The sequence below is a fragment of the Ornithodoros turicata genome, chromosome 1 (genome assembly GCF_037126465.1).
Source record: "Ornithodoros turicata isolate Travis chromosome 1, ASM3712646v1, whole genome shotgun sequence".
NCBI lineage: Eukaryota > Metazoa > Arthropoda > Arachnida > Ixodida > Argasidae > Ornithodoros > Ornithodoros turicata.
Window position 1 is genome coordinate 208,756,678 of NC_088201.1, and position 18,711 is coordinate 208,775,388.

An 18,711-nucleotide genomic window follows, 5' to 3' on the forward strand; every position below is an offset into this window, starting at 1 on the left:
GAAAACTACTGCAGTAATGGAGCAGTACGCCGAGCTGGTAATAGATGGGCAAATTGTGCACGTCCTGACATATTTTTTATCTGAACACAGCAAATAGGCGAATATATACGATTGTTTGTTTCTGTGAATGCGAATACATGGAGTCCTATGGCAGCAGCAGAAATCACTTCCTCAGATCTTTCAGCGACGAAATAAACGCCTGAAAAATATGTCAGGACGTGCATCTGTGTCCCCTGATGACAGTACAAGCTAAGTTGCAACGTTAACCTTCGTATTATTCAAGATGAACTTGACAAACGTGTGGATATTTGTCGTCTGCTAGCGTGGGCTGCATTGTGCTGCCCCCCAGTGGGCTTCCGCTCCGTGAGAGGGGATACGTCGAGATGCGAGAGCGAGAGGCAAGGCAAACGGCTACGAGCACTGCGTGAGGTTGTTGTTTCAACCTGCCTTGGCGACGGGCCAGAACAACACGTGTCTTATCATGGTGAAAGACAGAGCAGCATGTCCGCCCACTTTTTGCTGCACGAAGTGAGTTCTATACGCCAAATTCGTTGCTCGGAATAGGATCCAAGTGATGACATTGCCTGCTCAATCCGGCGTCAGCGTCGTGCATCGATATTCCTCACGCATGGCCTGTTACTGCGACCTCGGCTGCAATCAGTAGGACATAAATTGGCGTAATCGTGGCGTAATCCAAGATACAAATAGGTGTTGAAGAGAAGGTACGTCTTGTACTGTCTGTGTGTCAGTTGCGTGATGTTTTCGGGGGTGCGCTTGTTTTATTACACTGGTTCACGACCCCGTGTATGCTTCAGCCCAAATATGGAGCGAAGGACAGATATTTTTCAGTATTCATACCTGAATCTGGCATGGTCAAGATGTGCTGACATGTCATGCAACCAACACAAGTGCACGATAACATGAGGTGTGCGTGATGAGGTGTCCAGGATGTTACTAAGCGGACGCTACGGGAAGGATCGTCGTGAAATGTGGCTTGAGAACAAGAAGACGTGCCTTGATTTTGAACAAGTGTGTCAGAAAGACGCGTGAATTGTGTACCATTATTATTGTGCAGCATTCCACTCATGACGGCCTCTCGAACGCCGTGTGCGGCTGTCCTTATATACAACAGCAGGTTCTGTTCGTCATAAATCAGACCATCTGTTTATGGAATTTTATCGTGCATGTGCTTCTCTTCATTCCTTAGTGCCATTTCAATGTAAACTGGGTCATTCTTAAAGGGACCGAAAAGTGAATATAAACCTATCGAAACTTTATGTTCAGTGAAAAGCTTGAACCTTCTAAAGTTCAAATGTCAAAGAACTCCGCTGAAATCGCTGTAGTTTTTTTTAAATCGAATTTTCGATGATTGCATGTCTAGGTACCTAGTAGGAAACCGGCAGTCTCTCAACAATGGCATAACACCGCGCCATCTGTCGAGGATGCATGTAATACGCGCGCTTCCACTCGCTAATCCGGTGAAAACGAAAGTGGCTGTGAGCGTCTGCAACCACTTTCTACGTCGAAAATGTCGAGTCTCCCGAACCTGAGTGCGCTAGAACTCCGCATTCTAGAACTATCGCGTGCACAGAACTTCTGTTCGTACGATAGCATGCCGGAAAGTGTGTACGTCGCAGCAGAAGATTCATCATCCTCAGATATATCGGAGTCACCGCCGTCCTCACCAGGATCTGATCGTGCCGGGAACGCGGACTGGTTAGTGAAATTTATATGTATTAGGGAGAAGCACTTGTTTAAGGTGAAACAAGCGCTGTTTTTTCGTTGTGCAGGTGTTCTTGCGGGAAGTGCAAACCGATGGATACCGCTGACGAGTGTTTGTGCTGCCGGGAGGTAGAGAACGTCTGTAAAAAGCAGACGGTCAACTGCATTACAGACAACGAATATTTCGAGATACTCTGCCTCGACACCGAAGTTCTGCGAGTGTCTTTTACGTACATCCGAGATACTGAAGAGTATGGCAACATATACGTGACATCGCCGTGAACAAGTGAGTGTTTACGCGCCACTTGAACGGCAAACTGAATGGAAAAACCTTATTTCTGCAGGAAATTCCGTTATATCGCCTATCGGCAATTCACAAGGTGGATATGGGGTGGTCTGGGAAAGCACCATAGGAAGATTCTTCCTGCCTGCGTGGTGCATGCCATTAGGGATGCTTTTCCATCAGATGTGTATAAGGGCTTTGAACCTGCACACTTGTAAAAATGTATATTGATGCCTGCAAATTTTCATTTCTAGCTTGCTGCGAATTTTTTCATTGCTTTTTCCTTTCAGATAGTCCCACAATATTGTAATTATTATGTTTGTGCATGGATGCCTGGGAGCATATCTATTTGTACATACTCATGTCTTGTATATATGGAGAGTAAATAAAATAATTTTTATCATTGTACTTCACCTGAACTGTGTTTATAATTTTTTATACACTAGAGATTGACCAGGTTTGCAAATGCTAATTAACGGTTGAAAACACTTAACTTGATTTCACTGAAAGGAGCACTTGTAACTGATCTATTATCATATGACCACCTAACATTTGTAAAGAAAGTCCTTAGTGCTGACTTAAATGGTACAGCACCTCTTCATTTCAGTTCACAGTTAACCATGCAGCGTCGGTGTGGGCAAGAGTACTCCAAAATGGCTACATAATTTATTATGCAGTAACAGGCTCACACTACCTTTGCAATGCTATTTCTTTAAGATGAAATACACTGACACTTTTCTGCACACAGTATTCGATTCGCCACCATTCGACAACAAAACTACTGTGAACAGTCTCTGTGAATGAGAATGACTGTACCCACGTATTATTTTTTTCATATAAGTTCTCGGTGACTGTGACCGAGATACTTTTGTAAAGAAATTTTGACAGTCCTCCAAATAGAAACTGGCTTCAGTGTACGCAACAGACTTCGCGGAACAATTAATTGAAATATAATAAAACAGCCGAAACAACATTTTTTCACAACTCTGTATTTTTCTTTTTTAATGTCCAGCAATTTAGGAGACAGAGTAGGACTTTCTGCTCTCTGATGTTTTCATGTACTTCATAGAGCTGTAAAACCTGGAAAAAAAATAGGTAAGATACAGAATGGAAGTATAGACAGTTTTGCCTTTCACTTTTGAGCTTAACAAGAAAGTTACATTTTACCATATATGTGCTTTTGTATTCTCCTAAGGGTACAGGAATAATAATGGAGCACATAGATGAAGCTGAGAGCTGTTCTTCGAGAGTGTGCGACAAAAAATATACGATGAAAGTTGTACAGAAACAGCAAATGTCTGCTGACAAAAGTTTTAGAAATCTGGATATTACTACCTCATGTAGTTTCCGTCCAAAAGTAGGACTACTCGACATTCTTCAGTCGCAGCACGGTGCAGAGGTGGAAGTTGTGGCTAGAAAAAGATTTGGCATGTTCACAAGGTCATTAGTGCACACCAACATACATGACAACATAGACAACATGATGGCTGCAAACTCACAATTATTCAACAGCACAAGAAACGGAAAGCATGAGTAAAAAAAGATAGCGTCCATGCAGCACGTGTAGAACCACATAATCTCAGGGAAGGTAGAATCGGGAGAGCGATAAATGACTTGCGTCCGAAATTGGGTAACTTGGCATAGTTAGGACCAAGGATATGGGCTGCTCCAATACACACTCTGTTTCTATAGTACCCTTTCAATTGTCTCGCATGTATTTTTCTGCTGCATCGAGCAAAAGAGCATCAAGGTACCTAGATTCACTCTACATTCAGAATTGCAATAAATATTATGGGGCTCTACCCCATCTCTTGAGGTAATGTGCTGAAATGGAGTAATGGGTTGCCTCAGAGCGATGACGGAAATCCTATGGCGTCCAAAAGCATTAGAAGTGCTTTGACAATTTGTGTGGGGCCAGTGAATAGTACTGCACGGCATATTTCCTTAAGCTTGACGTGCAGAAGCTGCATACGTGTATCAGTGCATAATTGATGTTAAGATACAGAAACTATAAAGCTACGACCTTAGGGTGTTTGTATGTCAAATGAAGTCCATTGGTAGCAGCCCAAAATTCACATATGAGGTCCTTACCAACAATATGCATATTAGAAGTGTCCTTGTTTAAGAAAAAGGGTTCTGCTGCAATTGTCCCCCTCTGTGCCCTGGACTACGCCATTATCTTCATGGTCCGTGGTTTGGGTCCTGTTATGCACCTGTGCGAAGACTTGCAACTGAAACACAAGGAAAAAAAAAGAGAAAAAATACTGGAATTACAATGTGAAAGCATGATATAAAGAAGAGTGCAGCTAGAGCCACATAGCGCGTACAATGACAGTGATATTGTAACATGCTGTGGTACGTAAGTGGTTGCAAAGTTTTCCATTAGTCTTGCCATGGTCACTTGACAGTTGGTTAAAAGTAGAAAAGCTTTTGATGCATGACACCAATCTCCTTTTTCATTCTCCCAAGGAACCTACCTCCCCTCACTGTACAAAGAGTTGCGTGGCATGATGATGCCACAGACGGACACTTACAAAACATATGAGCAAATCTGTCTGTGCAGTCCTGTACTTCTCATACTATAGAGTACAACGAAGTCAAGACAATAAGTCACATTGCAGTATAGTTAACTTCAATGAACAAAAACCTCAGATAAGGAGTCGCAACACTTTATATGAGCAAAAAGTTCTGCTGGCCACCTTATCATCACTGACGTCACGTAACAGTATTTACATATTCATGGATCAGGAAGCATTAGGTGCACCTTCATGCACTTTGTGAGTATGGAGATGGGATGTAGGTTGTGGAACACACTCTCATGGAGAAAGGATTAAGATTTCAAAGAAAAGCAAGTAAAACAATATCAAAGAAGTCTGACATTCTATAACAGGCAAATAAACAGAAAGCAAGAAAAAGCGCATGCACTGCAAATTCAGGGAACAATCAGGTTTAACCCTAACATATCAGGCTCCAGTTATTGCGTGCACCTGGAGGATGACACCTACATTCTGGGCTACAGGCTCATATTTCTACAGGCTATAGGTTTTCAACATGCCACTTGATTATTATGCCACAAATTTAAAAAGAACTGTTACATAATCCGGTGAAGGCAGATCATGTCTATTTGAAGGGGTACTAAAATGCAAAAAGAACTCTTTACATGAAAGTACGTGTTCGGATTATAATACAATCGAAATTAGCTCACAAAGCACCACCATTTGAAGAAAAACGCAATGTAAACAGTCTTTGGCAGCAATGAGCACGATTGAAGAGGGGCAGCAACGATTGGCAGCATCCAATGAGACAGTAGGAGAAGCCTTTCGTGTTTCTGTGGATTTGGAATGGGGCTGGCCGTAGTACGTACACCATATATGTGCGACATGATGTGTGTTGGTCACATCACTTTTTCAATACAGATTTACTGAATCGTTGCCCGCAACAGTTATCACAAATGTTCCACTGACAACAATTATATTCACGTCCTTCGCACTATTGTTTTTCACAGTTACTGCTCTATAGCATAGCATGTGCGGCAGACATTCACTGCATTCGTGCCGAAGCAAGGAGCCTGTATAGTTCTGACTGCACCTTTGTAATGGAATCAATGTACATATTGAGTTACGATGTCATGTGGAAAGTTAGCATGTTAGCAGTTACGATGTCAAAGTCTGCCTGGGGCACGATAAAGCTGAAGACCCCCCCCCCCCCCAGTACTTAACCCAGCGTGCCCTTCCGAGGTGAAGACCGGTGAAAAAGCAGTTGACCAGAGACAAACCGTTTCCGGTGCCAATTTATCTGTGTGAACTGCAGTAGTTGGTCACATGACTCCAGTGTGCTACAAAGAGAACAAAGTGGTGCTTTTTTATAACACAGTCCTTTCCTATTATTCTTTCAGTAGCTTATAGGAGCTACTGGAGCCAACTGACTTAGGTGCGGGTGCCCAAATATGCCAGCTGTTGATTTATTGTGCACCGTGCTGTCCAGATGTACCATCCTGTGCCGCCTTAGGGAAGGCACCCAGGGCTGCTGCCCCTCTACCCCCCCCCCCCCCCCATGAAACGGCTCTGACTGCATGTAACGCAATGTAAAGTTAACTTGTTTTTTGCATTTTAGTGCCCCTTTAACACCCTATCCAAAGTAATTGGTACTTCCCTTCATTCATCTTTGGAGGCTTTGACGGAGTTTTGGTAGAGCGGGCTATCCAAAGCAGGTCCCAGGTCAGGACTGCAGTTGCAGGTGGCCTCATGAGAGCTATAGTGCAAGGTGAAGGCAACAGTGCTCAACAGGAAGTTATGCAAGGAGGGTAAAGCAACATTACATCACTCTGTTGGAAAGCGAAGCATCCTTCTCGCAATCAGGACCTCTTTCGATTCACGTGGGTAAGCTGCAGTCATTGGCGCAGGCTCGGGACTATGGTGGGCTGCTACCATGGCACTGTATGTTGTGCTTTCACACACTATCACAGCCCCCTTTAGAAGATTTGCCACATAATCTGTAAAGAGATAAGCAGTACAAATGCCTGTATCATAAACGGAAGGAGATTTTCATACTGTAAGTGGCCTTTGTCTTCACTCTAGAAACTACTTCTGCCCCTTTCTTTGTTTTTAGGAGCTTCCTCCTGAACATCTGTTGTCCATCCTTTCCATAAGCATACTCCCGGTCAGCATTTTCATTGAAGTGCAGGGCAGCTATTTGTGTCCTAGAAGGAGTGATAGAAGAGATAAGACATTGTAAATGTGATACCTCACAAATAACCTTTTTGACAACCTATACAGTAAAGAAAAAAGGTCAAGCACTACGTCAACCCCTCGTCTTTCTTCCCATTTCAAAGCGTGGGTACGCACCTAGCACGCATAACTTTCGGTGTGTATGCTGTGGACTTAGGAGCGAACTTCAGTATGACGGAGTGGTATGACTCGAGCCCTGATGTCTGACCCACTCTTGATAGTTGTTGAACATCCTTCAGTAGCCTTGGGTTCAGTACAATCTTCAGAAGTCTTGCATAAGCTACGGTACCTGTACATTCAGAGCATTTGTTGTCCTCGCCATGTACACTGTACATACATTATGTCTAGTACATGTGGAGTATGCTAGACTAACACACTACGGAAAAATGCGCTTCTCCTAATTCAAATTACCAGGCTGCAGCCACGGCCTTTCTCCAACTGTGTCATGTAAGCAGCGATGGTATGGACCTTCGTGACCGGTATGGACATTTGTAATGTGGCGTGTCATGCCTAATGAAGTAATGTTAGTGTCAGAGCTACATATCTGTTATTATCTGATTAAGTCTTACTTTTCCACATGCTCAGTAGCAGTTCTGAATTCCCCTCAGCTGTGGAATTGCACCAGTAGAGATGGTTGCAAATATGCTGCACCCATGGTTTTAAAGGAGCACCTGCACTGGTTTTGGCTGCTGCGTCCAATTTCTTCTTCAAGCCTGCATACAAAATTTAAATACATAAGCCCAACAATAAAAATTCATGACATAAATTCAACGGCAGAGCACTGAAATGGTCATGATGTACAGCGTATCAGTAGCAGTGCAATTGACCCTACGGTGTGGGTTACATAATAAGCAAGTAAATATCACCTTTCACCACATGCCAGGTATCAAATCCATGCACTATGCTGGGTTCCATTTCACGCATGTGCTTTCTCACTGCAGGATGTCGATCAGTCGTAATGGATGCCACGATGATGTGGTTTGATTTCAGTTCGTCCAGGCATCTCACAAATCCCACCTTTTCCATGTTTGTGCTGGAAGCAACATCTGGAGACTAGAGCAAGAAGAACACACAAAAAGAAAGAATCAAACTATGGCAGCTGGTAGGCCTTATACGAGTAATATATGTGCCAAACACTTACCTCACCAACCTGTACTTGAACGGAGCTGACGATTTTCTTTGAATGGGCTTCCATAAAAGTGTATGTCATGTACTTGGCACAGTGACCAGGAGAATCACATCTGCCATCTCCAAGGAGGTCAACAGGCTTGTCTTGAAGTGAAAGGAGCAGGTGGTTGTGTTCTGCATTCCAAACCTGTAAGATTTGTGCAATATAACAGCCATTGTTGCAGAAAGCAAACTCAATACCTCCTTATACACTGAAGCACCGATGCTTGTCAGTTACTACTTATCACAATCACATGATGATAATTAATATTTTTAGATAGATTTTCAAGTATTGTGGAAGCGACTAGGAACTGGTACCTGTGATACAGCAGGCAGTAGGCAACCTTTCTGATATGTGTCGTATGCAACCTTTGAAATCATTTGTATGTTGATGGAGCTCAGCAGTCGAAGAACCTTTAGAAAGGGATGTAACGTTTTATTATTTATGCTCCCAAACATGCAAGTACACACCTTGGTGGGACTGGCTCCGTTGAACAGTATTGCACCGGAGAGCAGAACGTTTCCTGCAGCCATCCTGTTCAGTTCTGGCTGACTGTTCCAAGAGAATTTGTGGCCGCTTGCACATTCGGACACAACAGTGAGAAGTGTGCCCCGAACTGATGTGGTAACCTTGCATGACCCACTGCAACTGCGACATGCTTTGAACAATTCCAGTAGTGGGGCTTCAAAGACAATGAATTTTCGCTGTTCCACTGGACATTCAGGTGTAGTGGTGTCTCTAGAAAATTAATTGGCCATCTTTAATCATAAGTTTGCTTCAACAGAAAGTGTTCCTGTACCCTTCAAAGAAGCTATCCTCAGATGGGTAGTAGCTCTCATCAGTTTCTTCTCCCACTGTTGATGTCATACTGATGTTCTGCACCTGTCCAAAGACTCCAAAAATGTTACAAAGTCTGCAACACGTAACAAAGCTAGTGGTTCCACCTGTGGACTTGGCAGAATCTGCGAAGTGGGGGTCGATGTAATTATTGGCCCACGTGATGTCCTTTCTGGTGTCTTTGTGTCCGTGTAAGGATTGCAAAAATATTATCAATTGGATACAGACTCACCCCTATCCTACCTCTTGAGCAATCACACAGCTGTAACTGGTAGAAGCAAGAGGGGGAGACGAAGCCACAGGTAGGAATGCTGTCACTCCTGGCAAATCCGGATCATCATTTTTAGCATACCAGCTTCCAGCTATTTCTGTCATGTTAACTTGAGTGCCTGGATCACACACACAGACACAAACAAAAAGAGTAATAAGAAATGCGGATCACATTGAGCACTAATCTTGTATACACTTCTTACATGCAGACTTCATAGTGATTGGAGAGACAGTGCTGCAGTATGCATGGTCGAACTCGACTACAGTTGTTTCCTGCAAAGTAGGAAAGTTCAAGTTTACTGAGTATATTTGGTTCTGAATTCTTGCAGTGCAGATCTAGACAAGACTTTTTTACTGCGTACTTCACAAACAGTGTCCGTCGACGTGGACAATGTGCTAGCAGCATCAGTAGTGTCATCCGATACGGTGACTTCCATGCACAAGTCCATGAAATCATTGCAGTCGACCTGAAACAGTTTTAAAACTATTTCAAAACAGAAATTTTCAAAAGATGACCAATAATGGTGAGATCTCTACATACTACAAAGCAGTCCGGCGCCACTTCAACACCGGAATGTCCCTGAAATTAAATTTGGTCATGTTCACAATGCCCAGTGGGTAGGATAACACAAGTTAAATGGTATACGTCATCGCTATATTATAATTTATACATGTGTGACACCTGTACATACCTGAGACGTTGTGCTGAGCCCGTCACCAAAGCGAAGCAGAATAACAGGTGACGGAACGGCAGTTTGCTTCAGACGTTTTCGCACTTCGCCAACTGCGGCATCTTCGTAGTCATCGGCAGAAAAATGGAATGAGCACACACGACACGACTGCTGTATCTCATAGCCGAGTGCTTCGAACCACTTTCGTTTTCGCGCATTGTCCTGTGGAATCTTGTGGTAGAAAACGCCCGTCGTCGAAGATGAACGATTTCCGCATCCCCGAACTCCACAACGTACACCAGGCATTCGTAAATACGTGACACAACAGTGACAGACAAGTTATTTGATTACTTTCACAGACTTTCACTTCATGCTTCGCGCTGCCGGTATGACCACCCACGGCGTAGACAATAAGCGCGATAACACAGACGGCCTTGCAGACGGCCTTGCAAACGGCACGGCGCGTCGTAGCTGAATGTTTTATTAGTATAGAAACTATGTTCTTCAAATGCCTGGAAGTGAACGTCATTTTTAAAATGACGTTTAGTTATAAAGATAATGTGTATCAACTTTGTTCTCTAGAAACTAATTGTCACGTGGTTCAGGTTGACCAATCCCGGACGCCCTGGACCTGAAACCCAAGTTACTCTTTTTTGCCGTTTGTTGGCAGCACCGTCCATGTTCCGGCAACCTTCAAAATATTTATACGTAAAAAATATTCCGATTTGTGAGGTAATGCTTTCTCTGTGTTATCAAACAATGATAATGTGCAGGATGGTGGGCCAAAATATGGGGGTTATTTTTCACTTTTCGGTCCCTTTAAGTGTGGGAGCGATGTGTTCTAGTTGTCAAGAGGAAAAAAATAAAGCCAATCAAATGGACTGTTCATCTGCATAGACAAGTGCTATTCATTTCTGCTTAGTTGCACCACATACACACAGGTTAGTGCAAATAACATGTATGCGGGTGACCGTAAGTACAAGAGGTACCAAAAAATCCAGCTAAAGTGATTGACACTGGGCATATAAGACGACGGTTGATCTTGCTTGCGCCTTGCTCGTTGTGGATGTCCGTTGAGGTTTTCCGGGTCTAGCTACAGGATTTGTGTGAGACCAACCATAGGGCTTGATCCACAGTTAGTCTCGTGCTTGCACCGATGGTGCAGCACGTCATACTTTTGGCTGTGAACTTATGTTGAATTGTGCGATTATGATACGTGAAATAACAGACGCAGGCAAGTCATGGGGATATTCCTGCCGCCACCCTATCCCCATGGTGTGATTTGCACAACATTTCGATGGGGAGGGCGAATATACTTATGTAGCGCGATCCAAGGAGGGACAACCGGAAGCCTCGGAAGGTCAATCGAAAAGTGATTTATTCGCAGCGCACGGGGACCGTGCTAAGCTCGGTGCGCGGCGATGACGATGATGCTACATAGCCCCCCCGCTGGAGGAGAGCTATAGTCTCCAAGTGACTGTCTTGGGTGAAGGGCTGGACGGGGGATGCGAAGGTGGAGAGAAACTTGCCAAGGCTTCAGCAGAGACTCCGGATTCAGAACATGGGCCGGCTTTAGTCTGTCGTTAGAGACAGTCTCCTCTCTGCCGTTGACCCTGATGATCGAGGTCTTGGGGGTTCTCGAGAGAACGGGATGAGACCCAGTGTATGGCGGTTGCAGAGACCTGCGTACGGCGTCGGTCCGCAGAAACACGTGGGAGGAGTTCTTGAGATCGGGGCTGACGTAGGGAGACTGGTTGTGCCGCTCGCGAGGCGGGGAAGGTCGAAGGCAGCGGAAGGCTTGCTGCAGCTTAACGAGGTAGGCTGCCGAGTCGCCTGGGGAAAGCGTGGTCTGGGAAGCGTGGAACTCCGACGGCAAGCGAAGCGTGGTGCCATAGACTAATTCGGCGGGGGAACAATTGACGAATGCAAACAACTCTCCGGCACAACCGGAACAATTCCGGAACAATTGAGTTCGGCATGCAGGGCCTAGAAGCGCGACCGGAAGCGAAGAAACCCATTCGGCTGTGTTTTCAATGCACATGAGGGCGGCCTTCAGGGTGCGGTGGAAGCGTCTACCAGGCCGTTAGTTGCAGGATGGTAGGATGTCGTCCGGAGACGCGAGCAGCCTAGGAGCTTCGTGAGGGCATGAAAAAGGGCGGACTCGAATTGTCTTCCCCTGTCGGTGACGATCTCCGAGGGAACGCCGAAATGGCTGATCCATGTGCTGACGAAGGCAGCAGCCACCGAGTGGGCGGTCATGTCGGCAAGGGGAACGGCCTCCGACCACCGCGTAAAGCGGTCGACGCATGTCAAGATGTACCGTTTCCCTTCGCAGTGTGGCAGGGGGCCGACAATGTCGACATGTACCGTGTCGAAGCGGGCGTCGGGAGGAAGGAAGCGGGACAGAGGTGTGACGGTGTGGCGGTGGATCTTGCGCCGTTGACAGGCCAGGCAGGCCTGAGTCCAGAGCCGAACGTCCTTGGTGACACCGGGCCAGACGTATCTTGCGGAGACAAGCTTGACAGTACGCCTGACACCAGGGTGGGCAAGGTTGTGAATGCTCTCAAAAAGCGCCCGGCGAAGGCACTGGAACAAACGGTCTAGGGGTGCCGGACGAGGTATCGCAGATGACGGGCGAGGAAGTACCGGGCAGCAGCACGTCTTGCAATATCAACGCAGACGGGGAGCGTCGAAGGGCTTCGAGCTCAGTGTCTGTTTGCTGGAGCTGAGCTAGTCGGTCGAGGGAAAAGTCCTGGGAAGACTGAATGGTAGTCAGACGGTTGAGAACGTCGGCGGGAACGTTGTCGGATCCCTTGATGTGGATGATGTCCGAACAAAATTCTGACAGAAATGCTACGTGCCGGATTTCTCGTGGCGAGTAGCGGGAACTGGACTTTCGGAAGGCGCCCACCAGCGGCTTGTGGTCCGTAAGCAACGTGAAATGTCGGCCTTCCAACAGGTGGCGAAAGTGGCGCACGGACATGTAAGCTGCCAGGAGCTCTCGACCAAAGGTACTGTACTTGGCTTGGGTCTCAGTAAGCTTCTTAGAGAAAAAGGCTATTGGTTGCCAGAAGCCAGAGATATGCTGCTGGAGAACTGATCCGACGGCCTGGTTTGAGGCGTCAACTATCAAGGTTGTCGGGGCGTCATGAGCAGGGTGGGCCAGTAGGCTAGCGTTGGCGAGGTTTGGCTTGGCTTGGTCAAAGGCATGCTGACGTTCCCGGGACCAGTCGAGGGCTGCGGAGGGCTGCTCAGGAAGCTTCAGCATTTCCTCGAGGGGCAGGAGGGTGGAGGCACAGTGAGGAATAAACCTCCTGTAGAAATTAATGAGTCCCAGGAATCTGCGAAGTTTACGAATGATGTCGGGACGAGGAAAATCTAGGATGGCTTGCACCTTGCTCGGAAGAGGTCTGATGCCGCTAGTGTCGAGGTGGTGGCCGAGAAATTCAAGAGAGGTGCTGCCGAATTAGCATTTCTCAGCGTTGATAACGATACCGTGGTGAGCGAGCCTGTCGAAAAGTAGGTGAAGGTGCCGGAGGTGCTCTTCGGCGGAGGGGCTGGCCACGAGTATGTCGCCAACGTACGCGAAAACGAATGGTAATCCTCTGGTCACAAAATCAATAAACCTTTGGAAGGTCTGTGCAGCGTTGTGGAGTCCAAAGGGCATCCTGAGGAACTCGAAGAGGCTGAAGGGGGTGGTAATGGCCGTCTTTGGAACGTCCTCAGGAGCCATTAGGATCTGGTGGTACGCCTTCCGCAGGTCGATTTTTGAAAAGATGATGGCCCCATGCAAACCAGCCGTAAAGTCATGGATGTTAGGCAGGGGGTAGCGGTCTGGAACGGTCTTTACGTTTAAAGCCCTGTAATCTCCGCATGGTCTCCAGTCCCCAGTTTTCTTGGGGACCATGTGGAGGGCCGATGACCAGCTGCTGTCAGACGGGCGAGCAATGCCGATTTCCAGCATATGCTCGAACTCCTGGCGGGCGATGACAAGCTTTTCGGGAGCGAGACGGCGAGGCTTGGCATGGGTGGGATGTCCGGTGGTAGTGATACGGTGTACCACGTCGTGTTGCACCGGGCGAGTCCAATCGGGAGGTTGGGTGAGGCTAGGGAACTCTGCAAGCAGGGCTCCGTAGTCACAACTCGGATTGGCAGGTTTCAGGCCGAGAAGACCATGGCGTGGGGAGATGCGCGTCGTCGAAATGCCGGCCACAGACAGGTTGGTAGTAGAGTCGACAAGCCGACGGTGGAAGGTGTCAACGGCGAGACGGTAGTGGTTTAAAAAGTCCACGCCGAGAATGGGGTGCGTAACGGCGGCCACGAGGAAAATCCACCGGAATTGACGGCGTAAGCCCACGTCTAGTGCCAACGATCTTTCCGCGTAAACGGGGATAGAGGTGCCGTTCACAGCGGAGAGGTGGTGCATGACAGGTCTTCGTTTGTCTGCAGCGCTAGCTGGCAACACGCTGACTTGGGCGCCGGTGTCCACCAGGAAGCGGAAACCATGAGATTTGCAGGCAATGAAGAAAAGGCGACCTGGGTGAGTGTTCCGGGGATCACTAGTTGCCGGTAGTGATCCTCTCTGCTGTTTCCCGGCCAGCCGCAAGGGCTGGCGCAGTTGAGAGCAGCGGCGCCGAACTTGGCGTGGTAGAAGCAAGCAAGGCAGAAGGCAACCAGCTGGAGGTCGGCTGGGAGAAGGGGTCAAGCTACGCCGTCGGGGGGATGGGCGACGGGGTTGCCGGCTCGACAAGGTTGAAGCGACTACGTCAGATAACCGTCGAATTTCTTCAGTGAGCGTGGTCAACTGAGAGGAAGAGGGCTGAGCGGTGGCTGGGTCTTGAGAGGGTGTCAGAGCAGCTACCGGAGCTGTAGAAGCCGAGGTGGTGGGAGAACTGACTTCAAGAACCTTGTTGGCAAGCTTGGCCAGTGCTGCGATATTCAGGTCAGCGGCGGTGGCCAGAACCATCTGCACCTGGCTGGGAAGGCGTTTCAGGAACAGCTCCCTCAACAGAACCCGATAGAAGGTCGCGGCGCGCGAGCCGAGGAGGTTCTCCATATGCTGAAGCATCTGGGATGGTCTTCGGTCGCCGAGCTCTTCTGCGTCGAGCAGGAGCTGTAGCCGCTTGCGCTCGGAAGCCATTGTGCGTTCAACGAGCGCTGTCTTGAGAGCGGTATAGGGCTCGGTGGGTGAAGGGTGAAGGAGCAAGTCAGAGACTTCCAGCGATATGTCCGGAGGCAGAACGGAAATGACATGGTAATACTTCCGCGTCTCGGTAGTGATGCCTGCGAGGGCAAACTGCGCTTCAGCTTGCACAAACCAAAGCTAGGGTTGCTGGCTGAAGAATGGCGGCAGGCGAACGGCAAAATGGCCGACCTGAGACTGGGCAGCAAAGGCAGGGGCGGCCTGTTCCACGGGCGGTGCAGGGAAGCGGGGCGCGTCGCCGGTTGCAGAAGCCTGCATCGTAGCAAAGGCCGGGTCACCAGTGTAGCGCAATCCAAGGAGGGACAACCGGAAGCCTCGGAAGGTCAATCGAAAAGTGATTTATTCGCAGCGCACGGGGACAGTGCTAAGCTCGGTGCGCGGCGATGCCGATGATGCTACACTTATTTCAAAAATAATGAAAGGGAAGCGCCAGCCATGCACAGTCCGATTGCTCCCGCAATGCGCTCACCAACAGGAGAGTATAAAGTTGTGCATAGCCCGGGTGTGCATTGCATGCAGACTGGGTCAGACGTGTACAAGATACTCGAAAATGTATTTAAGAAAATAAATAACTACTAACGTTAGATTGTAATTAAGATAGAGTATAAGTACATGAAAATCGAAGTGATTACGATAGAGTAAAATACTTCAAATGGTATTTGAAATACAATTAAGATACTATTTATCCTTGAACGCAAAAAGTCACCGGTCAATGCGGCAAGTCGCAGCTATGTGACATGAATCACCTAAACCCTGAACACATAACTCCACTAAGTATATGTGATCAAAAGAAAGCCAACTTCTAGCAGGTCCCTGCTCGGCGAGGTCAGAATTCGGCGTCACCGCGTCAGGGCACACATAGTTGAACCTTCACCCGCCAAGGATTAGTACACACAGGGCAAGGTCTCTAAATGGAGACTTCGAAGAAGGGCCAATGTCCGGGTCAAGCCCTAGGGACTCAGGAAATTTCCACTGAACAAGCAAGATAATTACAGACGAGACACAGCAAGTTTGAGAGGGAGATCCAAAATATATAATTAGGTTATTATGAGTACAAAATACCATGAAATCCATTTTAAATAGCGTACAAATACACAAAACAAAACGTATTTACTAGATTGCCAAAATACCGCTAATTGTATTTAAAAGACAGTATTTTAAATACAGTACTCCAAATACATTCAGGTCTAGACTGACTGTATACACACACGATATCTACACTCAGTGCACGCGAATAGCATTCGCGTGTGACAAATTAAAAAAGCTTGTCCAGTTCGCTTATGTCCACTGCTTTACCCCGTAGTTCCATGTGTCTCGTGACTCGTGGATCAACTAGCTCAGGAACCATATATCCTACATAAAAGTTATTAATCTTAGGCAATATTTTTTGCCAGAACGCAGGGTTCCTCTTGATGGTTACAACTTGCAGGTCCGTCGGCGACCACACTGCGAGTTTGCAGTAGCCCCTCTTCGCAATGTTTAGCTGAGCTTGTATTTGATAGAAGTACTTGTGTGATTCTGGAAGATAGTCTAGAAGATAGAAGTCTTTCGATATTTTTACGCCGATGGAATGGTTGCGAGCGGTTTCTGCGATGGTCATGTAATTTTGTACTGTTGCAGGGCATTTTATTTGGAGGATTCCGTCGTTGTCGATAAGGCGGTCAGGAGTGGTGCATACGTAGGGTATATCAGGGTCGACGAAAAGGCCACATTTTTTCACTTCAACGTTCGGGTATCTCGCTTGGAATGCTGATGCTGCGTCTTCCTCGTGGTCGATGCCGTACTGACAATCTTTGCTTTGCTTGCAAACACGACTTGGGATACATTATGGCCTTCCCTAAAGAAGAGTGCTTGAATGTTTTTCTATGTGGGCGACATAAACTATGTATTGAGGTTGATGGCATCCTCACCTTTCTTTGTGAGTGCCACAGATCAGACTTGTTCCGTTCTAGTGTAGACTTCTGTTGGCTGTCAGCTTCCTGGCTGGTCAACTGTATGCCACGCACAAAGTCTTTGGCTTTCTCAATAAAAATTGTCCTGTCCAGATCTGGTTTTTGAGACTGTCCTCCATAGTCCTTGTCTCCAACGGTGCTTGCGAATTTGGGTGTTCTCGATATTGGAGACCTGTCGAACCGCAACGCTCTTTTGCATTTTCGTTCATTGCGCTTTTGTCTTGATGTTATTAGTTCGTTCAGAGCGGATGATGGATTTTTCGCGACGAACTTGCGCTGATAGAGGTCGTGCCATCTTGCACCTCTCATGTTGTATGCGAGTGCTGCGACGCGACATCTGTTACCTTAACTTTTACTCTTTGCATAGTCAACGCGTTTGCCACCGACTGTACGCGCCACCATGCTCATGTAGGTCTCAGCGGCATTACTTGTTGCGTCCAGGGGCAGCATATCGGATCTGTCTGCGAGTACGTCTATTGCTTCCTGGATTTCAGTCATCATGTTGGATCTCAGAAGAAGATTGCCCTTTTCCGTTCTGCTTTTAACTTCTACAGCATCCAAGTTCAAGTTCCACAGCATTGACGGAGCAGTGCTCGCTTGCGCAGCCACTGTGAATACCAAATACGTGGTATGGGGCGTTCTTCAGTTGATGGCGGAGGCCACTGACCGCAGCAGGCGATACTGCAGTGTTCTCTTGTGCATGCCGTCTTATTGAGGATCTGGCAAGACCTTTTAGGGCTTTAATGTTAGCAGTAGACAATAGCTTCCTGGCATCTTTGCCTTCAGCTGTGGCGAATGTTTTAGTATCCTTGGTTATACAGCCGTTTGGTACAGTTTTTTACCATGTGATTGACGCATTCTACCTTTCTCACTGAACGGCCGTAAGGAACCTGTTCCTGGACTGCAACGAAAACACTGCTATCTCCGTCTCCAATCAATGTAGTCTACCTAAGGCCGTACATTTATTCACTTTCTTTGAATCCCTGTACAATAATGCCTCGCTCTATGGACGTTGAAGACGATTTCCAGTTGCAACAACACGAGTGGGGTAGAGGTTCTTGATGCTCCGACTTAGCGCGTCAAGTATTCCAGTTCCAACCCGGCTAGAATGTCCGTAGGTTGATACTTTATCGGAGATCAGTACATGGCCAGAGTCACTATAACTCACGAACAAACCCTAGAATGCATTTCCTCTTTGGTCGTTGTGGTCAACCGACATCGGCGAGCCGCAGAGACGCAGCGACCTTGCTTGGAGCTGCCCGCCTGGCCGACTGCCCAGACTGCCCGCGAAAAGTGAGCTGTCAGATATTTCGAAACTTTGTCAACCAATCCCGGAGCGCGCAACCTCCTTGGGCTAATGGACATCCGTCATGATGCCTGACGATGCCATACCACGTGACTATGACGTGATTTTTATTTTTCTACTATCGCGAATGCGGGGAGCTATGGAGGCCTGCTATGGTGGCCTGGCCGGAACCATCTCTCACCAACGGATTAATCAGTCTCTCACGAAATGTTGGAGCGGTAGGGTATGTGCCGTCGCTCAGAAGCAGTTGGCGTCATTCGTGCTTGATTTCCAGGGTTTTAGCCGTGTCTAAGGTATATATGTAGTCGATTTGTCAAGCATTCCTGTTTTTTCAACGCAGTTTTGCGTGTTCCTACCCTTGCTCGTAGGCACCACGGCCGTTGATGGGAGGATCGTGCAGTCAGTGTGTTGCCACCCGCGCTGTATGCAACGGTATGTAATGTGATTGGAAGCTCACTTACGCTGACATGCAGCTGTTCCAGCATCTTTTGCATGATCATTTCAAATGGTATTTCTTAAAGCTAACGCTCGTACGACGCGGCTGGCATAGGGGCGTCGGCATTTGTCAGCAG

General features: G+C 47.3%; 3 protein-coding genes and 1 long non-coding RNA gene across 4 annotated transcripts; all 4 read right to left on the bottom strand.

Annotated features, from left to right (window-relative positions):
• Window positions 1–6,568: 6,568 nt before the first annotated feature.
• Window positions 6,569–7,413, bottom strand: LOC135375870 (uncharacterized). The gene is made up of 4 exons (XR_010417419.1): window positions 7,302–7,413; window positions 7,144–7,242; window positions 6,850–7,021; window positions 6,569–6,704 (listed from the first exon to the last, which is right to left on the bottom strand). It is a non-coding gene; the product is annotated as an uncharacterized LOC135375870 (long non-coding RNA).
• An 86-nt stretch (window positions 7,414–7,499) lies between these two features.
• On the bottom strand, window positions 7,500–9,918 carry LOC135394033 (uncharacterized). The gene is made up of 11 exons (XM_064624464.1): window positions 9,549–9,918; window positions 9,370–9,474; window positions 9,211–9,280; window positions 8,981–9,126; window positions 8,845–8,916; window positions 8,700–8,782; window positions 8,371–8,638; window positions 8,218–8,313; window positions 7,874–8,047; window positions 7,599–7,785; window positions 7,500–7,513 (listed from the first exon to the last, which is right to left on the bottom strand). The coding sequence occupies exons 2-11, from the start codon at window positions 9,454–9,456 to the stop codon at window positions 7,500–7,502; spliced, it is 1,197 nt and encodes a 398-aa protein (XP_064480534.1). The 5' UTR covers window positions 9,457–9,474; window positions 9,549–9,918.
• Window positions 9,919–11,080: 1,162 nt separating this feature from the next.
• On the bottom strand, window positions 11,081–11,719 carry LOC135394041 (uncharacterized). Its single transcript, XM_064624476.1, has one exon. The coding sequence runs from the start codon at window positions 11,717–11,719 to the stop codon at window positions 11,081–11,083; it is 639 nt and encodes a 212-aa protein (XP_064480546.1).
• An 11-nt stretch (window positions 11,720–11,730) lies between these two features.
• On the bottom strand, window positions 11,731–17,142 carry LOC135394048 (uncharacterized). The gene is made up of 5 exons (XM_064624489.1): window positions 16,792–17,142; window positions 16,178–16,682; window positions 13,212–14,961; window positions 12,276–13,136; window positions 11,731–12,208 (listed from the first exon to the last, which is right to left on the bottom strand). Exons 1-5 carry the CDS (start codon window positions 17,140–17,142, stop codon window positions 11,731–11,733), a joined length of 3,945 nt encoding a protein of 1,314 aa, XP_064480559.1.
• Window positions 17,143–18,711: the final 1,569 nt, after the last annotated feature.

Bases quoted from the DNA above. Each gene is read 5' to 3' on its own strand.
- LOC135394033 (XM_064624464.1), bottom strand. From the start codon at position 9,456: ATGGACTTGTGCATGGAAGTCACCGTATCGGATGACACTACTGATGCT. The intron at 8,917-8,980 runs GTAGGATAGGGG...ACGGACACAAAG, and splicing joins GCTGTGTGATTGCTCAAGAG to ACACCAGAAAGGACATCACG. The intron at 7,786-7,873 runs GTAAGTGTTTGG...TTCTTGCTCTAG, and splicing joins TTCAAGTACAGGTTGGTGAG to TCTCCAGATGTTGCTTCCAG.
- LOC135394048 (XM_064624489.1), bottom strand. From the start codon at position 17,142: ATGAGAGGTGCAAGATGGCACGACCTCTATCAGCGCAAGTTCGTCGCG. The intron at 16,683-16,791 runs GTGAGGATGCCA...CGTGTTTGCAAG, and splicing joins TGTGGCACTCACAAAGAAAG to CAAAGCAAAGATTGTCAGTA. The intron at 14,962-16,177 runs GTAAAGCAGTGG...TTGCCCTCGCAG, and splicing joins GAGACACATGGAACTACGGG to GCATCACTACCGAGACGCGG.
- LOC135394041 (XM_064624476.1), bottom strand. From the start codon at position 11,719: ATGTGCATTGAAAACACAGCCGAATGGGTTTCTTCGCTTCCGGTCGCG.